Source organism: Motacilla alba, chromosome 10 (assembly GCF_015832195.1).
Source record: "Motacilla alba alba isolate MOTALB_02 chromosome 10, Motacilla_alba_V1.0_pri, whole genome shotgun sequence".
NCBI lineage: Eukaryota > Metazoa > Chordata > Aves > Passeriformes > Motacillidae > Motacilla > Motacilla alba.
The window spans coordinates 10,842,264-10,858,167 of NC_052025.1; the positions used below are offsets into that span (position 1 = coordinate 10,842,264).

General features: G+C 43.9%; 1 protein-coding gene across 5 annotated transcripts in view; it reads left to right on the forward strand.

Moving 5' to 3' along the window:
• The window catches only part of LOC119705000 (high affinity cAMP-specific and IBMX-insensitive 3',5'-cyclic phosphodiesterase 8A-like), a 161,846-nt gene that overhangs the window by 25,446 nt on the left and 120,496 nt on the right, over positions 1-15,904 (forward strand). For 2 of the 5 annotated variants that reach the window (XM_038146875.1, XM_038146876.1), the window contains exon 1: positions 8,825-9,584. The exons of 2 other annotated variants lie outside the window; for them this stretch is intronic. In XM_038146875.1, coding sequence (XP_038002803.1) covers positions 9,324-9,584 — 261 coding nt within the window. In that variant the 5' untranslated portion in view covers positions 8,825-9,323. Of the gene's footprint in view, positions 1-8,823; positions 9,585-15,904 lie in introns of those variants that run through there. One more of the 5 variants, XM_038146877.1, reaches the window with a different exon arrangement.

Consider the following 15,904-nt stretch of genomic DNA (forward strand, 5'->3'; position numbering starts at 1 on the left):
TGTGCAGCACCAGTCTGTGCAGTCTGCACTAGGTAAGCTGAGTTTAAACTGTTCTCTCTTGTAATATTTTCTTTGAATACCTGTATTTCTCTCCAGAGAAAGACTGATTTTTCTGAGATTTGCTGTTCCTCCTGAAAAAGAAATGTGGCTGTGTTTGGAAAAAACTTTTATAGTGAGATTATTTTACAATAGGCATCTTTTGTACATACTTTTTTTTTCTCAATTTATCTCCCCTCCTAAAAGGCCACATAGCTTTCCCCCTGTGAATCTGTGAAATGCAGAGTTACTTAGTTTCCTTCTAGCAGGATAATCAGTTTGGATCAGATTTTTGAAGTCCTACAGACCGAGCTTTATTTTAAAAAGTGGTTATTTTTTTGGTGCCCAAGACTGTCAGAAGGAAAATGGGACTTTTAGGTGTTTATACCAGCTGAGCAAGAGGGAAGCAGTCTGCTTGGGGTCTGAAGAGATGTTGTGTGCATGGTATGATCTTGTCCTTCTCAAAGGACTCTGACACTTGTCCAATGAACTTCCAAGAGTGCAAAGAGATGAATATATCTTCAGTTGCTGTGTTCAGATTGGTATATTTGTTGTGGTAGTGAATTTAAAAGTGATTGTTTTGACTTGGTTACATTAATTCATTGTAAAGGTAATGTGCAGAATGGTTTGCTCTGAAACTCCCCAAAAGCAGAAGTGTAAACCAGATTTGGGTTGTGGGGGAAGGTGTGTTTGGCACTTGGGCCATGTGAGAGATGAGGGTTGCTCCTGGTTACCTGCAGCCACCAGAGTGAGAGGCCTTTGTGTGCACGGACAGGAAGTGGGGAGCTGTGCCTGGAGCTATATCAGGGAGACAGAGATGGCACTGCAGTTCTTTCAAGTGAGCACGGATTAAAAAGCCTCTTGATGGAGCACTAGGCACCCACCCACTTGGGCACAGTAAGTGCAGACCCAGGAGATCTTGCCAAGGCAGATCTAAACCATGAGATCAGCCCCCTCAATTCATCACATCATTCCCCACCCCATCTGTTTGGAAGTCTCTCACGAATTTTAAAGGACGTGTTTTAAAAGTATTTTTCAACTCTGTTCCCAAAACATTTTGGAGATTTTTTTTTCCTTTTTTTTAGTGCTTGCTATTGTGCTTGTGTTACAGAGCCTGTCAACCCCTGCAGCACCCAGCTGTGCTGGCCCTAACCATAATTCACACAAACTGCCAAGTGCTGTTCTGCTTAATATGACAGATCCTTCCGTGATAGCTGTGCTACAGCCAGCCCTGGTGAATGTGCTGGGAAGGATGGTGCCCATGTGAGAAAGATTTATGTTTGTTAGGGCTGTGGTGAGTGAGCCTGCAAGCTGCCTTCCCCTTTTCAAAAACTCAGAAGATTTATCTCCCCGACGCATCCTGAGTCTGTTTCTCTCTTTTTTTAAATAGCTATCCCCAGAAAACTTCCATAGCTTGGTTTTTTCCACCTGCCCTCTCCCTTGAGTGTGGTTTCTCCTTATCTCTCCCCTGAGTTGTCATCTCCTCTTGCAATTCTTGTGGTGTTGCTCTTCCTGCTGCTCAGCTGGATGTGCAGACAGCTATAAAATGGAGTTTACAAGAACCATGATCTATGGGTATTGTGCCATGGCACCACAGAGATTCTTGTACATTCCTCCTTACAACTGTCTGCATGCAGAACTGCATGTTGGCAAGAGACCGGGACTGCAGCTTCCCTGGTGGGAGCTGACAGAAATGAGAATACAGTTGGAAAGAACAGTATTGGATAAAAGTTCTGCCATTGCTGGAAAATCAGAGCCTGATTGTAATGAAAGAATGTGCAATTGAATGTATCCCTTTTCCCAGGAATGTTTCACATCCAATCATCTCTGGGTTACCTGTTGGTGGTAGAGTATGATCCTCTTTGTTAATTAAGGGTTCAGCTTCTTGCATACATGCTCCACAGAAAGACTTAACATTGGGGAAGGACTGTACACAGTCAGGTATGACTGAGTGTATTTAAAGGTATTGTTTTGACCCAAAGATTGGAAATATACTTGAGAACACAGCTAGGAGTTGTTAAGTATCCAAATGAGCTCCAGTTCCCTGTGTTATATTCAGACAACTTTGTAGGATAAATTCTTCAGCTGTTTCAGTGATCTAAGACCATAAATCTCACAGCCAGGACATGGGATTTTTTGCTATTGTGAATATATAATAAATCACTGCTCAGTATGACCACGGATGATGTATCTGTTCCTTAAATAATAAATTCAGCAACCATGAAAGCCATCTGTTTTGCAGGTGTACAGTCTAGTCTTAAAGATTAATTTTGAGAGTTTTTCAGCTTCTGCTGCTGCCATGCAGCAAGGATCAGTTTCTAGCTCCATACTTTGTCATTCTCTTTGCCATTCTTACTCTGTCTGCCTTTGGGAAGGGTTAAGGATGCTGGCACAGGAAGGCAGGCAGGCTGCTGGCCACTAGCACTGCTGGTTAACCAGGAGCAAACAAGAAAGGGGCTGCTGGGCAGGAGACAGTGGGATCATGGGGGAGATGCAGGGGCAAGGAGTCTGGATTTGAGAGCCTGTCTTGAGTAAGTTCCCTCATTAGCCTGAACTGATCTTTTAGCTGCTGGGGTAGAAAATAAAGACTAAGAGCTTGTTCTTCTAGCTATGATGACCAAAGAAAACTGACTTACTGAGGGAGGACACAAGTTGCTTATTTCTTTTACTGATTTTTTTTTTGGTTTTGTTTTCTCTTATTGGATCTAGGCAGGCCACAATGTAATATAGGGGATTGTGGCATTGGGAACCAATTTAGGAGTCTGAAGGCTCCTGAGGCTGTGGTCACTTTTGGGCTGAGCCTGGCTGAGGCAGACTAGCTAAGGAAAGGATCCAATACTCCTAGGAAGCAGAGGGGCAACAGGCACTTGTAGGGTATAAGAATTGGGTATACCACTCCACGTAAAGGGGCCAATTGTCATCCTTGGTTTAGTAAATCACTAACTCAAGAAGTTGCATGCTAAATAATGTAAGTTGGCTTAAAAATATTTAGGAAGAGAGAAGGGAAAATTCTCCATGAGGGGAACAGCTAATTCTCTATGGTCACAGCTGGCTGCATGGCCCTGTGTATCCAGACAGATAATACTGCTTGTGAAGCACTGGGTAATTACAGGGGAGTGGGTGGGGACGACAGTGCTTTGTTCCTCACTTCCCCACAAATTTTTGGTCAACTGAAGGCGAGGCCAGGCAGTAGGAAGTGTTGGAGGCTGCAGTGGCAGCAGGTCAGGTGCAGCTGGGTGATGCAGTGCAGCCTCCAGCATCCCCGAGGTGCTGCACTCCCTGGGCTGTGTAGGGCTCCAGGCTCAAGCACTGGGAAGATGTGGGTTAGGGCTGAGGGTTAGACACTGGGGAAGGAAGGGAGGACTGGGAGGGAGAGCAGCAGCATCTGAAGACCTGTGCCCAGTCATTAAAGTTGAGTGGCAGAGATCTGCTCACCTTCACTCTGAATCAGTTGTGGAAGCAGGTGCTGCTCCTGGGCAGTTTGGGGAGAGACCACCAGAAACCAAGTGGAGGAAGTATAATGCTGAGGGAAACTTGAGAAGCATTGGACAGATGGACAGTAAAGAAGGTACTCAAAGTGGAAAGAAGGTACACTGGAGAAGGGGGTACATTTTTCTCCTAGAAATAGTGGGTCTATGCTGCTGATCACTGAGCAGTGCAGAGTGTGATGTGTAAACTACAGCTGCCAAAGCTGTTCTGACACCAGTTATGATGATGAAGCTTGATGATGAAGCATGAAGTATCTGAGCTTTGGACTTGAATGTCTTTAGTGCTAGAGTTGAAAAAGTTGCTGACTTAGGCTGCCTTGAAGGCTCTGATTTCCAAGTGGTACAGACAGCTGTCTGTGTTCTGCAATTGCAATTACACAACAGCAGCAGCCGGACAGCCTGCCAGGACATCAGGACAGCCTGCTCTCAGCTGCTTTGGGGCTTTTCAGGACATCAGGAAAGTGGTGCAGAAAACAAACTCACTGTACTTCTGTACATTCCAGGAGCTGGAGATGAACTGTCTCAGGACAAATGTTACTCTTGTGTCACCTGAAAACACCCTGGTCCAGGATACCTGATGCTCATACAGAAACAAGCAGATGTACCCTCGTGGGGTGTAATGCTGATACTCACTTGGGGCTAAGGCAGCATATGGTCCTTGTTTCCTCTTCTAGAATATCTTGGGATGGGGAGAAAAACTCTCTCTCAGCTTGCACGTGTCAGTAGTTAGTGTTGTAGAGTCCATTCAACGTGCTGGCACATTTTCCACAGTTCTCCTCCTCCTTCTCCCCACTGCCTCCTTCACTGGCCTAGAGACCAACAGGATTGCCTAACTTTTCAGAAGGGCAGAAGACACAGTTGGAACATACAGCTGGCTTGGGGGGAGAAGCAATTAGAACTACATAGAGTATTCTCTTACCAGGACTGCTGCCTGTGCTCACAGGACTGCAGTCATGCTTGCTCTGCCTTTGCTGGACAGACACTTTTTCAAAGTATCCACTGGTATTTGTTGTTCATGCAGATGTTAGCCCATCGTTCCTTCTGTATGATTCTGCTTGCCCATGTCTCAAGTACTGAAGTATTATCAGAATTGGATTTTGGTGACCAATTTTTGCTCTGGGCCTTTGCATACATTTTTGTGTGACTGGACAGGAGTGGACTGTCCCAGTGCTCGTGCATGAACTCTTACAATGTGCAGTGGGAATTGGTCAAGGTCTGTGTGAAATGGATGGACACTGCTGATACAGCAAGGGTTTTGCTTATGGAAATGTGGGGGGAGATAGCAGATATGGGGAATAGTGGGGGATATCTGGGGGAGCAGTATGTTCAGTCTTTTGTCAAAAGCATGGAGGATCCAATGTAATTTCTCTGTGAGAAGGATGAGGATGTGGCTGAATAGTGTCTTTTCAATCCTTTTAATTTTGACACGTTTTGTTCTCTAAATACTTTGATCTTCCCCAGCACCCGCTCGTCTGCAGATGAAGCTGATAACAATCATTCCAAGCTCTTTCCTAGCATTCTTTCTTATTCTGCAGTCCTGAATGAAATTCAACCTTAATATCCATAAATAACCTTTCTCATTCCTCCAGCTGTCTCCTGGAGCTAGTTCACTTCTGACCTCTCCCTTACTGACTCTGTACTGACCTTGCACTTCCCCCTAATCAGCCAGTGTCTACACTCCTAGGCTTCCTCTGCTGTTTTGCATGATTTTTTGTTTTTTATAACAGGGCCCACCATTTCCTGAGCTGCACTTCAGCAGTAAGTGTGAACAAGGCCCTTTATCCACACACTTCATACAGTGCAGTGACAAATTACTACCATTGCCAACAATTTTGATGCTTTCACCCCTTCTCCCTGATTCTAGTCTCTGGGTAAATCTATACTTTCAACTCTATTTTTCTATTGGCAATAAAATCCAGCACCAGTGTTTCCAAATTGTAGAGAAACAAGAAAATTCCAGTGCCAGTGACTTGTTCAAAGAGCAGTCTTTTTGTCTTTAGTTGAATTTTTATCAGTGTGACAATGATCCCAGTGATTTTTCAATGGCTTTCATTAAACTACTAAGGGATTATTCAGTCTCATCTCATCCTCCTATTCAAGGCAGTGTGAGTTCTCATCTGAAAATCTTGCAAATGGATTTGTTTTGTTTTGGTTTTTTTAATGAGGTTAGGGTGTAGAAATAATCAGTAATAACCTGCCAGTGGACAGTTGTGGAAAAACTTTGTAAAAGAGTAAGTGGTCATGCACGTCATATCTGCATGTACATTTTCTCGTTTTGTCATGCTGTTATCAAACAAAGCATTTTCCCCTCCCCCCAGTATTTGCCTGTCATTTACATAAATTTTTGTATTAGTTGAGTGGGAATTTGTTTGCATTCAAAGTGGAAAGCAGAGATTTTTCCAATATTGATGTTTTTAAAATGACACCATGAGTTGTACACTTTATCTCTACGTACCTGCAAACCAGACCCATTTATTTTACCAAGTAGAAAGCTTAACTCTAGGTGTCAGCACTGCAAACTGAATGTGCAGCTCTGAAAATGAAGTTTTGCTGTCTCTGACTCCTCCAGTGCCACCAGAAATAAAGTGCAATAGCAGTTTTGCTGACAGATCCATTAGGGCTGAGGAAGGGAGCCTGCACTTATGCTTAACAGCACAAGTAGGAACTGTAGCATTCTCTTCTCCCAGAGTCTTTTTCTAGCTGCACATAAGTGTGATCTTATTAATGGCATCTAGTAAATAATGTTTAATGTAAAGGAAAGCATGAGGATGAGATCCATCCCCAAACAGTGCCCACTGTTTCAAATGGGTATGTTAAGCCTTTCCCTTCGTTTATTGTTAAATGCTTATATTGAGTGGGTGTCCAAAGTGGTGAGAGGGCACAGGAAGCTGACTTTTCTGGTTCTAACAGGCTTGATAGATCAGCTAAATTAATGGGATGGATGAAGTTTATGTGACTATTGCTTATCCTTGAAACTGCACGGTAGCAGAAACATTGGGGAAGGAAAGACTTGATTTTCCAGCCTTTAATGCTAGCAATTATGAGAAGTAAATAAAAGCATTTCTGCGTTGCAAGAACTGTGGTTATCCTGAAAAACCACATTTCTCAAAAGCACTGACTTTTGGCTCTGCATCTCTCAACTTTACAAGGTGCTCTCATCTGGATCAAGTGATGCTGTTACATATGTGAGTGAAAAGCTGCTTCTTGCCATTCTTGTTGTCCATAGTTATCACTTATTTGCACGTTTTGCTTTTAATTATGACCTCATGGCATTTGTCATGTAATTAAGGTACTGTTAAAAGTGTGGCTGTCCTGAATGTACACAAATGCACTCCTACTGAATTGGGTTCTTCTGAAACACAATGATTCTGCCAGGGGACCACAGAAGTGCTCAGGGCACAAAGCAGGAGTAGTTCAAACAGTTTCCTTGTGTAACACATCATTTTCCCCTCTTCAGATGCTGGAGCTTATTGATAAAAGTCCTGTCTCTGGTATTTGGTTTTCACCATGTTCCTAAATCAAAAATTTGATTCGCCCTTCCCCAAATTGCTGTTGCCTCTGAGCTAGTGGAAACAGGCAGGACCTTGGAGAAGCACCTCTGTGAGTCATTGAGAATTAAGGTAGCAGAAGCTAAGAATGACAGGGTGAAAAAAGCGAGAGGCACGTGAAGATGCCATCGGGTTGTGTGGTCTCTGCCAGAGTACACTGTTGTATGACTGTCGTTGAACCTGGGCTGCACTTGAGCTGGTACTTCTGGAACACAAATAGTCTATGGCAGTAACTTGTTTTGCTCTGGGCATGGTGTCTACAGGGCTTTAAATACTGCATGTTCTCTCTTAAAGTACATGGAGACATCTAGTCTCCCAGCACATCTATAGGATAAGGAAGCATAGTTACTTTCATATGACATAGAAACAGAAAAGGTTTATTTTACATACATATTCCAGGAAAAGTCTGCCTGCAGTTGATTTCCCAAGCCCCGGGGCCTGGCTCCACCCATAGCACCATCTTCCCTTTTCACAGGCTTCGCTTTCAAAAATATTTTCAAAGAAATTGGCATGGGCAGAGTCGAAAAGGAAAACGATGGGAAGCAACAACCGAGTCCGTTGTCCGGTTTCTGAAGCGGGGCGCCAGGTGTCTCGCGGGGCGGCCGCTTGCTGGCTCCCCGAGGCGGCGTCCCGGAGCTGCCCCGAGCCCTGAGCGGCCGCGGCCGCGCTGCGGGTGCGAGCGGCGGTGCGGGGCCGCGGGCTCGGGCGGGGCCGGCGCGGCATTGGCCGCGGCCGCTGATCTGCATTGACGCCAGCGCGGGCCGGAGGTCAGCGCCGCCGGGCGCTGCATTGGCTCGGCCGGGAGCCGGGGCCGGGAGCCGGGGCGGCGCGGGGGGAGCCGGGCGGGGCGGGGCGGCGCGGGGCGGGCGGGGCGGCGGAGGGGCCGCGGCCGCCGCCGAGGAACATCAATAATAACAAGGTGAGCGCGGCGCGAGGGACGGCGGCTGCGGGGAGCCAGGCATTTCCCTGCTGAGGGATGCAGACACCACGGCCCCGGGAACCAGAGCTCTCGCCGCTGCAGCCCTTGCCGCCGGGATGGGACGCTAGGATCGTTCTCCTTCTACTTCTCGCTCTTTTTAATTTTTCTTGCCCATTTTTTTTATTTTTTAATTTTTCTCCTCTCGCCGTTTCGCATCACTTCTCTGCCCAAAAAATCAACCGCATCATGGAGGCCCTTTGATGCGTCCGCCCGCCGCGCCGGCTGCCCCCGCGGCTGAGGGAAGCCCTCCGGGCCGTGCCCCATTCCCCGAGGGGGCTCCCCGCGGCCCGGCCCGCCCCTGCCCCGCGGCGCTGAGCCGGGATGCCGCTGCGGCGGCCGGAGAGCCCCGCTGCCGCCTGACGGGGGGCTCTTCCTTCCTTCCGACGACGGGAACCTGAATGTCACCCCCGCGGCGGCCGCCCGCCCGCCCGCGACCGAGGCGGCGCGGGACGAGCCCAGCGCGGCGTGAGGAGCGCAGCCGGCTCCCCGGGGCGGCCGGGCGGCTTTCGCTCTCCGCTGTTATTTTTTAATAAATCGTTGGGGGTTTTTTGGCCCCAAAGCACACCCCAAAGCGCACCCCCGGCACAGCGCAGCGCCGAGCGGGACCGCGAGGAGTGAGCGCGGCTCGGCGGGAGCGCGGAGCGGAGGTGGGGAGCGGCCCCCGGCCCGGTCCCGGGTTAATCGGTAACGCGGAGCGAGCCCGGGTGGAAAATGCGCCGTGCTCCGGGCTCAGGGGAGGAGATGGTGCCGTGCCCCCGGCCGCTCTGAGCGCCGAGGTGTGTGTGGTTTGGGGCTTGGAGGTTTTTTTTTTTTTTGGTTATTTTTGCCCTTTTTTGTTGTTGTTTTTGCCCTTTTTTTCTCTTTTTTTTTTCCTGCTTTTACAAGAAGGAAAGAAAACGTTACCAAGATTCTCCGATGGCTTAGACAAATCAATAATAATCTGTGAAAATACGAAGTCGACCGGTTCTTGATTTCCCCCTTCCCTCCCCTCCAGCTCCCCAGCCCACTGCTGAGATTGAGCTAAAAGGACCTGTTTCCTGGAGGACGAGGAGAACAGACACGTTTCTGGTGGTGTAGAAGGGACCGATGGCAATGCTTCAGAGTGTAGCGGAGACGCAGGAGAGAGATTCAACCTGTTAACAAAAAAAAAAAAAATTAAGCAGGGGGAAAATATCAACGGGAAGGAAAGATATATATATACATATATATATATATATATATACACACGTATATATATACAATTTAGAAGCATTCCCCAGGTGGCCACAAAGCATGGGCTGTGTTCCAAGCACCAACCTCTCTGACAGCAGAGTGATCTGTCACAGTAGCAATGAGTCTGAGGAGTACAATTTCCCTCACCAGACCAACACAACCATGTCTCAACAGCAGCAAGGCAACCCCGTCCCAGGATTATTCATTAAATGCTACAACACATCCACTTATGAGGCGAGGACTAATTCCTCTAAGAAAGACAAGAGGGAGAACAGCCAGAGCATGGAGGCAGAGGCCCAGACCGGCAGACCCAATGTTAAGGTAAAAAGGGTGCTAAACACGAGCGCTGTTTCTCTCAGAACAGGAGCTGGCTCTAGCGGTTCAGCCCAAGGAGTCTCCCGGCCGCTGTGCGGGAGCTTTTCCTGGCTTGGGCTTTACTTTCGTTTATAAACTAATCAGTGTCTTGGCGACTTTGTAGAGGCACCCAAGCCTCTTTCTTCACTCCACAGAATGAGTTTTCCTAATTCTGGGAAGGAGGGCGGTGTTAATTGTCTCATGGATCGCTGGAGCCGGGGGTCCCTCCGGCAGGGGGGATGCGCGGAGCCCCGCGCTGGTGCTGGGCTGTCCCGCGTGGCTCTCTGTGCTTGTCCCCTTTGGAAGCAGGGGCAGATCGCGGTCTGGAGCGATCTGCGAGCTGAGCTGATCACTTTTCATACCTCTTCCATTTGGAAAGTTGAAGGAAGAGCGGCAGCGTGTTTTGCTCTGGGTACTGATTTACATTAACAACTTGTTGACCTTGTCAGTTGCTGCAGATAGGGAATTTTTTTGCGGGTGTTTTCCCGTGTGTTTGCATCCATACTTTTGAGTAGAGGTAGGACACAAGACTGTATGGAGTTGACAGACACACACTGAAAAAAATTGTGATTTGTGATTATTTTCTTGGAAGTGAGACAGTTAGTGGAGTGCTTGTTTGTCTGTTTGCTTTTTATCTGTTTATTTATGAGTTGTACTTCAGCTCCTAATGTTATAGGTTTGGATTATATCTTTGCTTTTTTTTTTTTTTTTGAAACTATTTTTTATTTTGTAAAAATGAGTAGTTGCAAATGTAAGAAAAATCACATTGGAGCAGCCCTGGGGACATTATATAACATGGCTGATCTGTTCTGGTTGCTGTGATAAGAACTGAGATACACATGCTGTAAATATAAGATACAGGCTTGAGATGCAAGTGAGATCTAGCTGAATATCAAGTGTTTTGCAGACTAACAGAAACTCTAATGATTTGTTGTTTTCTTAGGGTTTTTACTTGCTTATTAAGACAACTTCTAGAGTATTGACCTGGAATAATTAACTTCAGTTGTGTGGGTGATTTTCTTTGATTGTTTTCCTTCAGATTAAGTAATCTTTGGTCATAGTTTAATAAGTTTCATGGTTTAAAAAAGTCTTAAAAATTAGCAGACACTTTGAAAGCAGTGAGCTGATGAGGAATTAACAATGCTTAACTAAGAACATGAAGCTGAATGGTGGTGTACTAAACTCAATTTTAGTGTTAACAACACTGCACAGGAAATGAACTTTACGGCCCTGTTCACACGCGATAGATGAGCTCACGGCATGTTTAACACAGCAGCCACACTGAGGAAGCTTAAGTTGTCATCTTGAGTCCTGACAATTGTTTCGCTGGCTAAATTTGTAATAGTGATTATAATTGAATGTTACAAAACCTGAATCAAAAGTAGTCTTTCAAAGTTTTTGTTCTGTGAATTTGTCTTGTGTGATTGTTCAAGGGGAAAAATCCCTCAAACCTGTTTCCAGAAGCATGTGTGGGAAGAAGTCTTAATTTAGTTAAATTTTGTTGTTCACCTTCAAGAGCTTTGTACAGATTCTTGTTTCTAGGTTTGGATAATTCAGCCAGACACCATAGGCTGCTGTTGGTTTGTATGCATGCTGTCATCTCATTGACAGTCACTCAGATTTTTATCACTCAGGTCCCATTTTCTGCCCTTGTCATCAGTCTTTAGCACAGTTCTGTGAAAGATGGGTTCTGAGAGATGAAAATGGAGTTCTGTTTGTGATCAGTTGAATACAAAATCTGCTGGACACATCACATCTACATTATTTTCATGTGCAAAATCCTGTAATAGTCTTTTGAGCTGTCAGGCAGCATGGTATTTCTTTCTTTGCATTTATCATTAGCATGTGTAGTACGACCAGATTTGCAGTGCTAGATAACTGTGCTGTCTCAGAGATTGTGCTGAAGTGAGGGATCACTGCAGAGCAGTTCTCACAGCCCAGCGATGTTGTTTGGAAAGAAAGAAAGAGTGAGAAAATTGAAAACAATGTGCAGGAGCCTGAAATTCCTGAAGGCAAAAGGAGCATTGGGCAGGATGTGGTGCTGTTTTGTAATTAAAAGGATTTTTGACTTGAGGAAAAACTGTAAGAGTTAGGGTGCTATTAAGAACCATTGCTATTTCTTGGAGTGTGTAGTACACTCTTTATGGCCCTGGGGGTTCCTTCACACAAACACAAAATGCTACAAACCTGCTGCTTTCACTTGGTTTCAGGGTGCTTTAAGTTGTTGTATATTCTCAAATTAAAGCCAACAGAATGCTGTGTTAGAGCTATGAACAAAACTTGGCCTGTGTGTAAATTTCATGTTTTCACTTTGGCTGGCATTACTGTCAAGTTCATTAAAACATGGATAGTTTTAATAGTGCAATGAGATTTACTGTTAATATTATTATTACTGAATCAGTTTGCTAGCTATAGTGCACATTTTTCAAGTCAGAAAATGTAACAAAAAGAAAAAAAAAGTCCCATGTTAGTTGTAAAATGACATTATATCTATTGCTAACTAGCCCCTGACTTACTCTGGTTTTGTGTTCATGTCTTGTATTTTTCTCCTGGTCAAGTAGCAGAGGGTCATTTTCTGGATGGGTGGTGTGAGCATGCTGTATTTTGTGATTTGCATCAGTTTATAAACTGTAGCTAAAAAGTGACATGTTCTTTTCTAGTATGGGGAACCCTAAGTTAATCTACCCAAATTTGCAGAATAATCCTGAAAGTGGTTGTGTGCAGAGGTAAATGCTGTAATACCTATTTCTGTTGTGTATGAATATGGTGACAGTATGTGAGAAACGGAAGAACCTCTTTTAGGTCATGGCACCTGTATCTCCCTCCTTAATTAGTATTTTCATATGTGGCTTTTATTTGACAATTATGAGCATCTTGGATTAAGTGCCATATTTAAACATTGAACCAGCCATGGAAACTCTTCCCTTAATTTTCAATGTATTGCCTCTGCAGATTAAACCATGTAGTATAGTGAAAGATGAGCAGGACTTGGATGCAAGGACTGGGGTTGGATTATCCAGTGCTACATAAAGAATATCAAATTACACTTAACCAGTACTGCTGCAAAGAGGAGTTTCCCTGATTTTTGTTTTAACTCTAAAAATCTCAAGGAAGTGGAGTCAAAATTGTGATATTCTGTCCTTTTCATGTATATTAGTTATGATTTTCAGGAATTTTTGTAGTTGAAGTTGTGATAAAGGTACTTGGATTTATAGAAACCTGCTTAAACACCGTTAGAATAATAACTGTTTAATCCATAACATAAGTGGAGTAAATGCTGAAAGGCATAAGGACTTCATGGGTGTTTATTTAGAATTGGCTTGGATATTCATAATTATATGCTATCCCAACATCCTGTGTGTGTGTGGCTCTTCTCCAGCACATTAATACACACTGTAGCACCTTGATTTTGCTCTGTCATTCTTCTACGTATGTAAGATTTCCTTCCTCTTTGCTTGAGGAACTCTCCCTGTTGGTACATTTAATACAGAAATATGTGCATTTGGGTGCAAGGGGATCAGAGGCTAAATCCATACTTCATTTGTTTGAAATTAAAATTACTCCCAAGTCAGAAGGACTGAATGTGAAATAGTCTTTTGATTTATCAGCTGACGTGGGGTAGCCAGTTTAAATCCATGCCCCTACAGCCAGTAAGTTTTCTGCATTCAGACCCTGAAATTGCCTGTGAATTTTGCAGTCACTGCAAACCCATGTTGCATAATTCTGCATAGGCTGTATGCTGTGTGGCACCTGCAGTGCTGAAGTGGATCTCATTTCAGCAGTTAACAGCACGTTCTTTAGTCCATTAAGCTGTCTGCTCCTTTCCTCCCTGTCTGGTAATTCCTTTCCCTCAGAACTCATGAGCACTCCCTCCCTTTGATACTCCCACACTTTCTGTCCATGCTTCCACTGAGGCCATCCACCCTCTCTTGAATCCTCCCTGTTCCCACTGAAACTGTCCTCAATCATTTCCCCGACAAACTTCCCATCACCATTTCCCTCCCACTTCCACTGACGTCAGCTCTCCTGTACAGGGATCCTTGCCTGCACTGAGAGGATCCTTCCCACGCTGACATCCATGAACTTTCTCAGTCTTTAGGGCTCCAGACTTTCAGACTGATACTTTTAATGCTGTTGTTGTAAGGCATGAACCCTTTCTCCAGGGGATGAGAGTCTAATTTTTAGATTGTATGAAGTGAAGTGGTGTAGTAACATGTGAACTAGGCTCATATTTACGTGTAATTTTTATATTTTTAAATTTCCTGTTGTTTGTTATGTAAATTGGAAAAAACCCAAACTATAAATCACTCACAGTATATAGATGGCTACACTACAAAGACAGCATAAGCTGTGGTTTCAATTTTTAAAGCATTATTATTGGTACCTCTTCTAGTCATGCAAACCAACTCATGCAAAATGTGTCACTGCATCTGAGGGCAGTTCTTGGTGTGCCTGAGATGAGCAAGGTTAGACCCTGAATTTTTGGAGTATTTTCTGTTGGTAAAAACTTCACCGAAACTCAGCTGAAAATTCTTGTGCCTTTTCTGTTGTTCTTCAGTGCTGCTGTCTGAGTTTTCTCGGTGTCTTTTCCCTGGCCTTTTTCTATAGTTAAATACTAAGCCTTTCCTTTTTCTGCCATCTGAATCTGTCAAAAAGGGAAGTATTATAACCAAGCTTTTATTTCTGCAGTTCTAGATATTTTTCTTACTGTGTTGTACCTTTTGTATTCTTTATTGTATGGCTCAGATTGAAGTGTAAGTACATTTACAGTGAGAAATTTTCTACTTGTCGAGTGTACTTATAAGCCAGGCAGAATAACAGGAGGTGATGTATTAATGAGTTTTTACCATTCCCAATATTACATGTGGTGTGAAATTCCAATGCAAGTTAACAGCTTTGCCTTGCTATTTAAGATACCAGCAATTCAGATTTTACATCCAAAATGCTAAGTTTAAGTATAAATTAAAGGTACAAAATGGTAGGTTGGAGGAGGCTTACAATCTATGTGACAATGAAGAATGTCTTATTAAGAAAGTTGTTCATGGTTCATTTGAATCTAAGAAAAAATACTGTTTGGAAACTGTTTTGCTTTCCATTTTGCATGCTTTAACATTTGTTCCTCATGTTCAAGTAAATGTCCATGTCAAGAAAGGGAGAGGTATTTGAGTGAGAATTATTTTTAACATCCATTGAAATTGTTATATCCAACAGTCGCCACTACCAACAGTGATAAATAGCTGTTTTGTTTTAGTATTATATGAACATTTGTTTACCTCTCTTGGCTGTCACATTGAGAAAGGACTCCAGAATTGGTTTACTTAAGCAATAGTAACAATACACTGAAAACATTACACTTTTTCAGCAGTTGGAATCTCAACTGACTTTCAAATGAGTCCGCAAAGAAGAAATAAGTATTTTGAGATATGGACAGCTAAAGCTTTTATAGTTCTCAGCAAAAAGTGAGAGAAGCTTACAGCAAGTATGATAATAAGCAGAGTGGCCTCAGGGTGAAATAGTGTCAATGCAAGATTTACATTGTCATTTTATCAGGGGGCCACAGAAGCACCTGCACACATAGGAGAACAATTTAGCATTGTGTTCTATTTTGGTGGTGTATATGGATATAATATGTCCACATTTTAAATTGCTTTACCAGCCAAGGATGGAATTAAAACATTGTTAGCAATGTTCCAAGCTCAGTTTTCCATGTGAATTTCAGTGTTTTTATATGTAAGACCCATTCATCCAGTGGGGGTTCAGTAGGAATTGGCTTGGTCCTGTGGCATTCTACACATTGCTATCTGCTCTTTGGGTAAAATAATTAGGTATCATCATGTAACTGTAATTTAAATTGGCACAGGATGACAAGATACAAATTGAATAGCTTTAATGTGCATGACATACTAAATAGTTTTATTGCCCAGAGTCAGATTTTTAAGTTTCAAAGGCACCGAGGAAGTGATGTTTAAGCACTCTGCTTTGCAAAAAGATTTCGGCATTCGGCCCCTTTTAGGTTCTTTCTTGATACCCCCTTCAGAGCCAAAATGTAATAAATGATGGTGTTACACTTGCTGTGAAGTTAAATAGCAGAGTCTCTAATTTGTGCATTCTTCCAGACCGTTCTCTTTTGCTATGGGTTGTACTCTTGGCCTCACATCAAACTCCAAGGCCTTTTTCTTCTCTTTCTTGTAAAATCTGTAACTCTGTCACTCTACATAAGTAAAAGGCTTAGCATGGTGTAAGCCAGCTCCCACATGTATGGCTTTGTTCCAGGAGAAAGGAAGAGA